At 32.5% G+C, this 14,590-nt stretch overlaps 1 protein-coding gene across 1 annotated transcript; it reads right to left on the bottom strand.

Moving 5' to 3' along the window:
- Positions 1 to 5,057: 5,057 nt before the first annotated feature.
- LOC103487565 (phosphatidylinositol 4-phosphate 5-kinase 1-like) lies at positions 5,058 to 10,193 on the bottom strand. The gene is made up of 8 exons (XM_008445903.3): positions 8,632 to 10,193; positions 8,376 to 8,540; positions 8,070 to 8,235; positions 7,818 to 7,928; positions 7,513 to 7,706; positions 7,284 to 7,414; positions 7,089 to 7,182; positions 5,058 to 6,481 (listed from the first exon to the last, which is right to left on the bottom strand). The coding sequence occupies exons 1-8, from the start codon at positions 9,828 to 9,830 to the stop codon at positions 6,172 to 6,174; spliced, it is 2,370 nt and encodes a 789-aa protein (XP_008444125.2). The 5' UTR covers positions 9,831 to 10,193; the 3' UTR covers positions 5,058 to 6,171.
- Between the last annotated feature and the right edge of the window lie 4,397 nt (positions 10,194 to 14,590).

Genomic DNA, 14,590 nt, shown 5'->3' with positions numbered 1-14,590 from the left:
ACTCTGATAACGACTTTGAATTTGTAATATAAATTGTTTTCCTCCTCTACCCTCAAACATAACTAACATCATATTAATAAACCACGTAAATTTATATATTAACTCTCTATTATGTATACTTATTTATTATTGTCAAAATCTTAAAATACGTCATGATAAATTATCAATTGACAAAAAAAAAATGTTAAATTGGTAGATGGTGGGAAACTTAATTTTAAAATTTAAAAAGTAGGGGTATTATTAAATGAACATCTAAGAGAAGAGTTAAAATGAGATAGGTATGAGATTGTATAAGGTGAATGATGTTTTCCAAATATTTTGAAAAGATAAAAAGTGATTTAAGTAAACCCGTCCATTTCATAATTTTGTTTGGTGTTAGAAAGTAATGTTTAGTGAATTAAAAATGTAAAAATAGAGAATATAATTATTGTAGTAGATTAGAATGATGGGGGATGGAGGAAGGTGGAAATGTAAGAAAATGACATTATGAGGCTGCTTCTATCTGGTCGCTTCTTTGCTTCCCAAATACCCTCCCATTTCTGTCCTCCCTTTTTTCACTACATACCATACTCCTCTCTTATTCTTTTTATTTTCATTTCAAACCCCTCCTTTTCTATTACAAACAAGACAACAAGTACACCCACCAAACCTTGCTCTCAATTCATTCTCAACCAAAACAAACAAAATCATTTTACTTTTTTCCCTTTCTTCCTTACATCCACAAATACACTCACAATTTCTTCTTTCTAATATAATTAACATGCTACCTATACTCTCCTTCAATTTAGTTCTTCTTACCTACATAATTGTAAAATGAAAATCAACTTTTCTTTTCTTTTCTATTCAAAGAAAACTATTGTGTATTAAAACATAGTGCAAAGAATATAACATTTTATTATATAAAATGTCCGTACAAACTCATCGCCTCCATAATACGCATAGCAAAGCCCATCGGCCCATTCACCCTATCTAACTTTATGTTCTATGCAATAATTAATTGCTTACATTTATTGTCTCAACAAAAGGGTTAAAGTTTTATGAAGTATTTCTTTTTCACTTTTATTAGCCTTTTTAATTATTTCCTTACATTTTTAATATATCTAACACTATAACAAAACCATAAAATATTAATTATGGAAAAGCTCCTAAGTTCATAATGAAAAATACCAAAAATGTCATGTCAACCAATCATTAACAACGCACGTAATATATTTGGTACACGGCTATTGTTTGGTACGTGATCGTTTAGATTTGACCGTTTAAATTTGGATAGTCAAATCTAAATTATTTTTTCTCAAGATTCTTTGTACGTTATCATTTAGATTTTGGTACCAAATGTAAACTTTTCTTTTTTCAAGATTCTTTGTACACGATCATTTAGATTAGACTAAATAATTTTTTTCAAGTGTTTTTGGTACATGATCGTTTATTTATTTATTTTTATTTTTTTTTTGTACATGATAATTCTGATCGTTTAGATTTGGCTATTTTTTTACACGATCATTTAAATTTTGCTTCCAAAATCTAAACGACATTTTTTTAACATCTTTTATATTTAGTACACGATATTGGACAACCAAATAACAGTCTGAAAAAAAAATAGATCTTTTATATTTGATATATGATCTTGAACCAAATAACATTTTAGAAAAAAAAAAAAAAAGGAAGAGAAGAAAGACAATGGAAAAAAATCGCAGATGAAGAAAAGAAGAAGGACGATAAAAAGGAAGAGAACCTGAAATATTTTAAAAAATGGTCACCTTCATGGATTTTTTCATTTTGTTACCTACGCTGTAAATATTTTGTTGGTTTATTTTATTTATGAAAAATTTTCTATATATTAAGTTTTAAAATGTTTGTCCTATTTTACGTCATTTATACAATTTTTTTTTCATATCCACACATGTTCAAATCAACTTACATGCACCAAGAATAATTTCATATTCTCACAAAACAATCCTTCTTACCCCATAAGTTTTAGTTTTCAAATAAACTCGGACGAAATTAAATTCTAGGTATATATGGTCACCATAGATTATACTTGTGATCTCCTAGCCCTTTTCAAGGTCATAAGTAGATGGTAAAATTTAGAAGCAATTGAGCGGGAGCTAAAGATGACTAGGTAGTTAGTAAATAGTGGCCACTAGCCACGCCCTTGTCTTGTAGATTTGTTGACCTAAGAATTCTTCGGAACAAGACGATAGGCCAAGTGGACATGAAGCATCAAAGAAGCGCCTTGATGTGTTGAAACTTCTACTTTACCTCCCTTTTAGTCAAATATGATCTCCACATAAATTTATAAACACAAACACAATCTATCCATTTAGAGATATGGTAACTCGTATTTATCATTAGGTCAATCCATAATGATACAGGTACATATGTACTTGTCACATCCTATCTACTTTTCACTCTAGTTTGAATTAGGAAAAACAAAAAGAGAACCGAAGTTTGACTATAATTTGAAGAATATTAGAGTAAAAATGAAAAGGATTAATAATAAAATAAAAAGAGAATATAATTGGAAATGTGGAAACTTGAAAGGGAAGGAACATAGATCTCTATCAAAATGGTGATTGTAATGTTATTGCAAATGGGCATTTATGTCATCATCCCATTATTATTATAATTAAATGGCCACCTTTGAGTGACAGCCCATGCCTTCCTCACCCAACCCAACTGCATAACCAAACAAAACACTTAATACATACATATACATACATACATTATTATTATTATTATTATTATTATTATTATTATTATTATTATTATTATTATTATTATTGTTATTATTATTGTTGTTGTAATATTATTTAAGAATAAAACATTTTTCTTTTTTCAAAAAAAAAATAAAAGTTGATTATTAAAATACAATTATTAGCCCATAGCATGAGATGGCAGTTAGGCAATAGAGACTTTTAATGCATAATCCTTGACTTTGGTCTGCAACCATTTCCAATAACCATATGGATCATATTCAAATATTAAAAACTTATATATGTATTCAAATAAATATATTCATCAACTAAATCTTATAGGCTCTTAACTCAATGCCTCACTTATTTCCACTCAACTTTTTCCCTGGTCAAAATGGTGGGACTCCTCTCTCTAATTATTTTTATATTAATCCTCTTAGTTATACCATTTCTTCTAATAACAACTCTTCTTTTACCACTTTCATTTATTTATATCTTTCCTTATGCTTAAAATACCATTTTAACCTTCCTACTTTAACCTTAAAAGCAACCCATTTTCTTATAACTAATTTTCATTTCTTTGTTCCTCTTTTAACTTCATTATGTAACCATTTTAATCTTTTGATATTCAATTTTTTAACAATTTAGTTCCTAACTTTAATAATAATATCAATATTAGATGTTGATTTTAAACATTTTATGAGGCAGGCTTGACATATAGAAGTTAAATAATTATAATAAAAGTTCATAAGACACAATTGGTACTCTTGGGAAAGTGGCAGAGACTACAAATGATTTTTAACCTAAACTTTAAATTTACTCCTCTAAATATATTTTTACAATTCATACACGGATGCTCATAGAGACTAATTTTATTTTTTTAAAAAAAAATAATAATAATTGTTGAAATTAGATAGTTGAAAATATTATAGATTAAAATGAAAATGAAAAACTTAAAAGTACATAATTCAGAATAAATAGTCAAATCTCTTTCTATAAAGATATTTGATTTTTTTAAAATATATAAAAAAAAAAGGTGTGTGTATATATATAGACACACACTCTTATAAGCAACTTAATTGGAAATTTTTTAGAAAATACAGTAGTTGTGTTTAAAATTAAAGAAAGAAAAACAAGTGGAAGGAAGGAAAAGAAAATTAAAGGAGATGTAAGTTTAGAAAGTGGTTCTTATGTTTCAAAATGGCAATCATAATACATTTGAAGTCTTTGTTTTTCTTCTTGAAAAGTTATTAAAGCCGAAATTGTTTTAAAATTTATTGTGAATTTGTCAGTCGATGCATCACATCGTAAAGGAAACGAAATATGGAAATCGAAAGGGCAAGAGATTTTCCGTTTTCAAGAAAATTACATAGCATTTTCCCTCCCCCCCCCCCCCCTTTCCCTTGAATAAGACACTATTATTGTTGCTGTTGTTGTTGATATTATTTTCTATATTTTTCGTGAGGGAATATAGATAGTAATAAGACAAATAAAATAAATAGTTTAGCAATTATAGAGGAAGGTGTAAATAAAAATAGGGAAGTTGGGGAGAGGTCCAAAAATCAAAAATGTATTAATTGAAGAAAATAATGGAAATGGCCCTTTCCCTTCCCTTATCCATCATTAATAATTGAAACGGTTACATTAATTTAAACAACCTTTTAGATTAATGCCACGTGGTGGCCCCAAGGGAAAACGAATGTAGATGCGAACGGTCGTAGCTTACCAAAAACAAAGAGAACGAGAAGGTCAAAAAGAGAACCCTAAATTGTACAGTTAATGTTGTGGGTCCCGATGGTGGGGCCCTTGTCTCTTCTTCTTCTTCCCTCTCTCTCTCTCTTTCTTTATGGGATTATTACTCTTTGACCTCTGCAGTGAAAATATAAATAAGATCAAAACTTAGCTCGACTCCCAATCTTTTTTCCATTGTTACATGACATCATTACCCTTCCAATCTATCTGGAATTCATCACGTGCTCTGTAGCCTGGAGGAGTATGCTGGTAATTTTCCTCACTGCTTTATCTCTAATCTAACAATTACTTTTAGTGCTAATTCTGTGTTGTTGTTTAATTCTTTAAGAAAAGAAAACAAGAATAATGATCTTTCTTGATCAGAGAGAGCAGCAGATATAATCTTAAGGGATTCATATGTTTAGCATATAAAAATCCAAGCTTTAATCAGGATCTCAATGCTTTAAAAAACCATTTTTCGTTAACATCTACCAAACCAATATGCTTATATAAAACTTCTTAAAATAAAACCAATACATTTCTTTCATCTCTCATTTTAAAATTTAATTTAATAAAGGAAGAGAGATAAAAGAAAGATGAGTGGAACTGGGTACAGTACAGCAACAAATATATAAAAATAAAGAATTTGATTAAAAGATTTACAGTGATACAGTAGTACAAGAACAGAAAGAAAATTTTAAGTGGAGAAGAAGGAAGAAGAAGAAGAAGAAGAAAATGGGTAAGCCAGCGCATCTTTGCTTCTTTCTCTCTCCCTGTGGCTTTCTCTGCTTTCTATGGTGTTTTTATTTGTTGGGGGGTGGCCACACTAAACCTGAAAAAGCCAAATGTCCACATGGAAAAGAGTGTTTTGAAAGGGAAGGGGGAAGAGATTAATATGTCCATTGACTCTGTTATGTGTTTTGAAAGAGAACCCCAATCAATCTATCTATCTATCTATCTCAAGAGTATTCTGATTCATCAACGCATAAAAGTGTAGAGATGAGATAAAAGATTTAAAAGAAAAAAAGAGAGAAACAACCCAATTCTCATATGTGATATGGGTCCTCTCCTTTCTGTTCTTTCTCTCAATTCTAACACAAATTCTTTGATTTCAAATATCATCATATCTTTCTCAATCTCAACAATAAAACAATCCCATTCAAACTCGTCCATTTCTTTCCACTATAATATTACCCACTCTCTCTCTCTGTACACTTAACTTTTATTCCATATAACAATCTCTCAATCTTTCTTTCCACTTCTTCCTTCTTCCCTTCATTTCCATTCCATTCTTCCCCATCTCTACCACTATACTACTACTACTACTACTGTCACAAAAGTCTCTCCACACCCAAAAATTTCAAAATATTCAAAATGGGATCTTCAAAATCTAAACAAGAAAAACTAGAAAACCAAATTTCCTCCAACCCTGCAGCAGAAATGCAACAAACAATGTACAAATATCTCCCCAACCATCTCCCACATTCCCTTCTCCCACCAAAACTCAACATGTCTTCAAGATTGCACGTAACTGCCTCGTACCGTCTTTGGACGACGATATGGAAGTTTTGGACCACATTGAAGCATTTGCTACACCCATCCGTGCAGCAGCTTACTTCCTAGTATTTTATCTGAGCTGTTGCTTGGAGGGAGGGTCTGGTCCTAAGTCCATTGATATTTCACAATCTCAATCCAACCAGGCAAGCATTAATCTTCAATATTGAACTAACCCTCTTTCAATGCACTACCTGTCTTCAATAAATATTCTCCCAATAAAATCTCTGAACCGCTTGGAATAGAGTTTAGGATCAACAGCTGAGATTGAACTGGGGTCAACTTGTAAGGACTTGTATGCGTGTTCCAATTTCTTGCTTATGTCGTAATCTTGTAAGATGTCAATTATCCCAAAGTACAGGACTACTTCATAAATCTCACCACTGCGTGAAGGGGTTAAATGATTCATTCCACCTGGGGTGTACTGATCAAAGTCGCTCCGCCTAGTTAATCGCTCGGCTCTTGCAGGCATATTAGCTCCTAATCTGATCAATGACTTCCTGATAACAAGAAATGAAAACTAGATCAGGTTATGAATGTGGTTTACTACTACATAACAGAGAGTAATGCTAAATTAAATTATCCTTTGCATATGTATGCTATGGAATTAGTCTTCAAATCCTTTTCTAACTTCTATAACTAACAATAAACAGAAGGCCACTAGATTGGATAATCATTGAAAAAGAAGCGTCATAAGTTTCCTCAACCACCAAAAACCACTTGGATTGAGCAAGTATATATATATAAACTAATTGATAAGATGAATGAAGAAATAACTCGTAATATGGAGAAAAAGGAAAACTAGGACCATAACCTGTATATGTCCTACTAAAAACTGTTACCTACTGAATAGCCCCACGAAGTGGTACAGACAACCCATGTCACCCATTAACTAAAGAAAAACGATACAATTCATTGCAGAAATAATTGAATACTCAATAGTCCCAAATTAATGGCCAACTTTAATCTCCCAAAATTTTCAAAAGTTGACAAAGGAATTCAACCACTTCAAAAAAAAGAAAAGTCATTCACAACTCTGCTTGAATATTCACTCTGAGATGAGTTTGAATTTGATGAAATAAACAAAAATAAGGAGTAGAAACGTACCGCCCAGATAAAACTCGATCCATGTCTTGTAACTCTGCTTCAAGAAAACGACGGCCACGCATAAACTTCTCGTTTCGGTATGAATCTTTATTCCCTGCAAAGAGCACAGATATTCTAAATCAGCATTCCAATGCATATACAATCTTTTTGGATGACCAACCCAAGGATCATGATAAAAGGACATGGATCCCGTACCAGTTCGCAATAGAAATGGAGATAAACCCATTTTGTTATATGTGTTATCGTCGCGGAAATGAAGACCAACCAAAAGACTGTAATCCATGATTCCTTCAGATTCCAAGAATTTGCAGTCTCGATCTATTTGTCTAGCCAAAAGTTTGATAATAATAATAATAATAAGATTCCATAAACAAAAGACTGAAGCAGGGGGAAATAAGATTGAGTACTCATTTATAGCACTTACTTCATAAAGTCACTAAACCAGTTGCGTTGGAGGCGAAACACAAAATTGAGATCTAGATCCTTCAATGTCGTGGTTTCATCAATTTCCCCCTCAGGAGTATCTGTTGTCCGGCCATGGGAGGATCCTTTCAAGTCAAATCGTCTATGGATTCGGTATTCAGAGCAGAATAAGTTGCCCATCACAATGAACCGAGTCTAATTCCCACGATAACAAATTACTTCTATTAGATACTATTGAAAATTCTTGCAATAGAGTAACAAAAAGAACATGAAATAAATCTACATTACACTCTCCATGACGGTTACCTTCTGCCCACCAATAGGCTTGATACAATGTACACCAAAGAATTTAGTCACAAGTGAATCTTCATAGCGGGAAACATGTTGATAATAGCTTGCAAGCATCCTGATAAGCACCTGAGAAGGCACTAGAAAACTTCAAAACCCGACTGACTTTCCATACACTTCTCCCAAACTTGGAGAGTAATCCACGACACAATTAGCTAATAGATGAACAATTTAGCATCATTAAGACTAAAAGAGAAGCAAGCAAATAACCTTTGCTTCAGACTTCTTGACTGTTTTTATCATGAATCTATCATCCTGGGTGAGGTAAAAGAAACTTCCACTCTTGCCTGGAGAAGAAAACTCCCTAAGGGCATCATTCCCACAAATTGCTAGCATATAGTCAGCTGGATCAACTTGAAACAGCTCCCGCAAACATCTGTACAGGTCAATTACAAATTGGGTTACCATATATGTCCAAGATGTAGCCATTATTTCAATCAATTACTCAAGCATAGTTCATGATTCAAACGCATAAATCTTCCCCTAAACCGAGAAATTATAGTCAGTTAATGGTACCTGAACACCACAGGACAATAATCCTTCCAACGAAATTCAACTGATGTGTGGGGCGGCGTAGTCTTGGACCCTTCAGTTGGGAACCTCGTCCAGAATTTCTCCCTTGGATCAAAATCACTGGACTTAAGCCCCCGCACCACTGATGAATGCTTTCCAACGGAATGTCTAGATAACATTGCAACAAGGTGAAATCAGAATCCATACTCAAAACCCCAAAATAGAAAACTGAGAGAAATTTCATTAATCATGAACTTACCTGATACCCAACTGGAGATTGAGCATCAGTTCGTAATTCTTGTGCCCTTTTGATATCGTCTGGCCCGGTTTTTTCGCCTCTCCGGTGAAGCAGCAGGGGTTTTTCCTAAACTGCCTAAAAATGTCTCGATCTAAACCAAACCCATCTTTATACAACATCGACGCCTCTACATTATCAATTATATCACAGGTGATATCTCCAGCTTCACCATCGGATTCCCAAATGCAAATCCTCGGGAAATTCCTCTCTGTCACACTCCCTCTTGCAATATCCACCGATGATCTCTTCCGTAATGTGATGGTTAAGTTCTCGTTCTCAAGTAACCCATTACTCTTAAAGCTATGATCACTTCCGTTTCTCGTATAGAAAGTTCCATTCAGATGATGGATTTTCATGTTCTTATTCCAACTACTGTCGGCACAAGTGAAAGTCCCGTTCCCTTTAGAAACCCCGTTTTCCCATTGCCCATCGTAGCGGTTCCCGTTGGCCCAGATCAAGACACCCCGACCAGAAATCACGCCGTTCTTCCACTCGCCAACGTACTCGTTCCCGTTCTTCCAAACGTACCGACCATGCCCATCCTGGAGATTCCTCTTCCAAGTCCCTTCGTAGAAATCGCCGTTCGCATACCGTTTCTGGCCGAGCCCGTGTTTCCGATCTGAACTCCACGATCCACGATACGAATCTCCGTCAGATCCAATAAACGTGCCCACTCCTTCCATCCGACCCGATTTGAATTCGCCTTCGTAGGTAGCTCCAGAAGGCCAAGAGAATTTCCCTTTCCCCGAGGCTTTTCCTCTCCTCCACTCACCCTCGTACATACACCCGTCGGTCCACAAATACTTCCCCAATCCGTGAGGCACACCCCCTGAGAAACTTCCCGTGTAAAGATCTCCGTTGGGTAGATGCTTCTCCACGGTAGTCGCCGACCCAGTAGTGGAAGCAGCCACCGGAGCTCCAACTGAGTCAGTGATAGCCTCTGTAGATTGCGTAGTTATAATGGTCGTGGGAGTAACCCTTCTATTCCCAGCTTGAGACCGATTCCGGGCGACGATAACGACAGGTGGAGCAACAATCACCTGAGGATGTCGAGTCAACTTCCCGGCGTGGTTGTCATCCTTCTCGTCCTCCGATTTTTTCTTCTTGTTAATGCCGGAGATAACATCATTAGTCTCATCGCATAACAGCCCCTCTCGCATTTTTCCCTTACCCCTCACTCTCACCAACGGTCAGCACTGCATTTCTTGACCTGGGTTATCCAGTTTTGTCCCTTGTCCCGCCTGAAGATACTTGGTCGTGTTTCAGACGCTGCAAGAGCATCTCCGGCGTATATCTCTCTCTCTCTCGGTCTGTTTTTTTTTTTTTTTTTTTTATAATTTTAAAGCTCCCTTTATCCCTTTTGTTTTCTCTGTGAAAAATTGGTCACTGTTGGTGTTGCAGTAGTTTAGAGAAAAATATGAAGGAATCCAACACTGTCACATAACCTTCATCCTCATGGCCGAAATAGAAAGCAATAGAAAAACTGTAGAGAAGAAGAAAAAGTAGAGAGAAACAGAGGGATAGAAAGAAATTGTTTATATATATATAAAAAAATAAGAAATAAAAATAATAATAATTAGACGGCTTTGTCTAGGGAACATTGTTAACTATCCAATCCCGAGTTACCAACTCAGCTAATATTTTTAAAATAGAATTAAATTAAAAATATATTTATTAATAGCATCTCTAATTTTTATTCCCTTCTTCCTAAGCTCTCTCTCATCGTGACGTGACGGAATCACCTAGGATCACCTTCACCCCCCCAAAATCACTGTTTCTTTCTTTTCTTTTCTTTTCTTTCTTTTTTCTTTTCTTTTCTTTTCCCTTCTCTATTTACCTATTTCACCCTCCTCCCTTTTCTTATTTACCTAAATATCCCCCCTTTTCCTCCCCCCCCCCAACTCCTCACCTCCGACGATGACCATAACAACCAATTCATTTTTACATCACATCTTTCTTAAATTAGCTACAGAGAGTAATTAAGTTCATAACTTAAAAAGAATGTATGTTTTTAAAATAAAAATATTAAAATTAACAAAAGTGATAGATATAAAATTATAAATGAGAAAAAAAAAATTAAGAAATGATTGAGGGAATAAACATAGGTTTAGGGTTTGAGAAAAATATGGTATTGTTTTGTCTTGTTTTATTTGTTAATGTGTTTCCTTTATTTTGTATAAAAAACATAATGAATTAAATTTATATGATTCACCTTTTTCATTCTTCAAACTTTACACTTCTTCTATGGCTTCCTATGATTGACATACACGTTCTCTTTCCCACACTTCCATTCTATTACTTGTTTGTTATTTTTCGAGTTTCAGTATGATCTTCATTTTTAACTTCAGTTTCTAAATGCCACGTATTCATTTTTAAAATTGGTTATGAAGAATAGCTATGAATTCATAGTAACGCTTTATTAATTAGTTTACAAACAAACGTTACCATTTGGATATATGAAAAATCAATATTTACTCAATAAAACAAATGTAAAAGGGTATCAAATTCAAACAAAATTCATGTTTCAACATAAAATTTATAATCTTAAAATAGACTCAAAACTTAATTATTAAATATGCAACATCTTGAAATTTAAAAACTAAATAAAAATCAATGAACAACAAAAATGTTATCTTCTTTTCGTATAAAGTATAGTGACAATAGATTTATGAAATGTCTAAAACAATATAATAGTAATAAAATAATGAAGATTTTACTCTTTTTTTTCGTCCGTTTTGAAAAATATATGTGTTTGATCTCTAATCTTAAAATGATGCATTTAGTTTTCTAAGTATTTTTTATCCTCGAATCTTGAAAATATCTTTTTAGTCTTTGCATTTAAAGAGTTTCTAAAATAGTTTATTATTGTTACTCACATAGGTATATTGCTTTTAAATTTATTAAAGAAACATTAAATTTGGTTTTCCATTTTTAATTTCTTTTAAATATTTTTATAATTATAAATATCATATAATTATAAAAAAGAAAGTAGTATCAAGTCATATGAAAGTTTATTATTATTTATCAAAGAAATCATATTATGACGATGGTGTTAGACAAAAACGACGAGAGGCAGCAGCAAGTATAAGGTGAGTATTATTATTCTTAACGAAATCTTGGAAATTGGAGAAGGTGGATAAATAGTGAAATAGAGTTCAAAAGTCTAAAATGCTATTGTATATGAAGAATCGGTATCGATGATGCTACCATGCTTAAAAAGGGCCATTTGGAGTAAAGATTATCTAGAATTATAATAACAACCTCTTGCTACATAAATTAAATACTATTTCAAAGCTTCCAATTTGCTACGGTATTTACTATTTACTACAATTTTTACTATCTTGCATTATCTTTTTGTATTGTTTACTATTCTTTTATCAAACTAAAATAGTTTATACACTAAACACATGCTATTATAACTCAAACTAAATTAATCTATAACTTAACACAAGTTATTCCAATCAAACTATAATAACTCACTTTTTGACTCATGCACCCTTGTTTTTCTTGTTGGAAAAACAGTAAAAATAAGTTTGACAGTGTTTCTATTTTATAAATATATATAAAAGAAAAATGGCTTATAATTACCAATATAGTAAAATATATATATATATATATATATATATATATATATTAAAATTATGAAAGGGGCAAAAAAGTATAATGGTACATAGGAATATCCAAACAATAACATTTTAATTTTGAAATCATTTTCATCGTCTTAGATCCTAAGAATTTAAAATGATTTGTATGCAAACTACAAAGCAAAACAAAATATTAGAGAGCAAAGAAAGCTAATTTTCTGAAAGCAATAAACAAATAAATAGACTTTTATGTTATTTTTTAGGTGAAGGGTTTAAAGTTTGGAGGCATTAACCTTATCAATTGACCCTCCATTTTTCTTTTTCTTTCTTATTGTAGTCCAAAGATAACAGCAACGGAAACATAAATAATTTCAACAATTTTTTTTTTAAAAAAAGATATATTATACTTCTATATTTGTATATATATATTGTTTGATCAATGTATTATTAAATTTTGTTAGATTTTCAACAACTTCTTAATTCAAGCAAATTATAAAAAAAATTAAAAGGAAAAAAAGTACATATATGGTTTTTAAGAAACTGTTTCTTTTTCCTCTCTTTTTCTTCTTCTTCGTGAGTGGACTGAAAATTCAAAATATATATGAGATAAGTAAACATTTAAATATGTATAACAAAAAATCTGATTTATTGTTGTCCACGAGGAAGAATGGTGAATCGCTTGTTATATATCTATATTTTTCAATGAAGGTGCAAATTTGAAGTATTAACAGCGGTGGTGTGACTCAGGCGAGGTGGAGTCCTTCTGCTTAGAGTTGACTGAAATTGAACGTTGATGTGTGGGTTGTCATCCGGAGAAGATGGAGTCTGGTATGAACAATATTATTATTCATGGTGATCATCACGTCGTCGCTGCTCATGCTACATGCAAGTCCGGCCGGATCCATATTGGCTGAAGCTGGGGAACTTATGACGTTGGTGGAAGGGCTTCAGTTCATTTAATTGGCTGGTTTCTCTCGGATGTATGGGTGGAAATGGATGCTGAGGCCATTGAAACCATTCCATTCCATATGTATCTTGGTTCCTCTCCCTTGGTATCATTTATGTTGAATCTCTTCAGTTTGATTCATTGGGCTTAGTTTTGGTATACTGGTGGCTGATAATGTCACATAGTTGGATTTCTGGCAAAGATATTAAAACTGCAGTTGTCGAACGACATAAATTAGAAAGTCATAAACTTCTCCTACATAAAAAAGGTTTAAAAATAAGTATAGATCATAAAAGAAGCCAATGACTTTAGTTTTCAATTGTAGCAGTTAGAAACACCTTTAAGTTTTAGTGTACTGGTATGTAAAAAGGGTGTTAGTGACTCATAGAAAGAGACTTTTTTTTTTGTGTGTGTGTGTGTGTGTGTGTGTGTGTGTGGTTATAGCAGATTTTCACGGGGTTGATTTGTTTTTGGTCCGTGGTCTTTTTCTTATAATTTTGAAGTTTAAATTCTTATGTTTTCCATTGATTTATACATTATTTTTCTGCTCATTTGCTGGTATAGAGTTATAGAGGTTTATCCCAAGACGTTCGTGTGTATCATTGTCCGCGTCTGGGACATTGGATTTTCCTCCATGGTTGTCTTCTCTCGCTGTGAGGCTTTCCAGTAGTCTCTACTACTTTGGTCTCTTGAATCTTCTTTAAATTTGTGTTCTGTTTTTTCAGAAGAAAAAAAAGTCAAATATAATGTAACTTTAATTATTTCGTAATTCATTTTTATAACAATATTTTTTAACACTAAACCAAATCTCAGAACGATGAGAAAAGCAGCTGCCTACTGTTTTCTTTTAAATGAGAATTAACTAAAATTTTCTTTTTAAATATATGAAAATTTGTGGTTTTCAAATATATCAACTATGTAATCGATCTATAATAATAATAATAAATAAATAAAAACAGTTTAGTTTTTAAAAATAAGAAAATCAAGAACACAAGATGATTACGAAGGAAGCTTTTGAATAATGTCCATTTGTATCCAATGCAAACAAACAAAGTCATTCATAGTATACCAATCTTCTTTAATTAATTAATGGTAACTATGTGACAAAAACTACACCCATATTTAATTCTTAATCCACGAGGATCCATATATTTTTTTTAATACGTAAATTCCTAACAAATCAAATCAAACTACAAATTTTTAAATATATACACACACACACACATATATATATATATATATATATATTGTAAATTACGAGTATTGAGAATAAGAATATTAGTATAGGAGATGTGATCTGTATTTGAATTTTGTATGTGTGTTTGATGAATGGGGTGGTAGCCAAATCTTACAACTGGAGTTTGGTGTTTTAAGATATTAATTAATGGAC

The sequence above is a fragment of the Cucumis melo genome, chromosome 7 (genome assembly GCF_025177605.1).
Source record: "Cucumis melo cultivar AY chromosome 7, USDA_Cmelo_AY_1.0, whole genome shotgun sequence".
In the NCBI taxonomy this organism is placed as follows: domain Eukaryota; kingdom Viridiplantae; phylum Streptophyta; class Magnoliopsida; order Cucurbitales; family Cucurbitaceae; genus Cucumis; species Cucumis melo.
The sequence above is the reverse complement of the archived record's forward strand: the minus strand, read 5'-3'. Positions and strand labels throughout refer to the sequence as shown.

Excerpts from the sequence above, each read along its gene's own strand:
- LOC103487565 (XM_008445903.3), bottom strand. The coding sequence starts at position 9,830 with ATGCGAGAGGGGCTGTTATGCGATGAGACTAATGATGTTATCTCCGGC. Across the intron at positions 7,929-8,069 it reads TCAAGAAGTCTGAAGCAAAG|GTGCTTATCAGGATGCTTGC; the intron begins GTTATTTGCTTG and ends GTGCCTTCTCAG. Across the intron at positions 6,482-7,088 it reads GATCGAGTTTTATCTGGGCG|GAAGTCATTGATCAGATTAG; the intron begins GTACGTTTCTAC and ends TCTTGTTATCAG.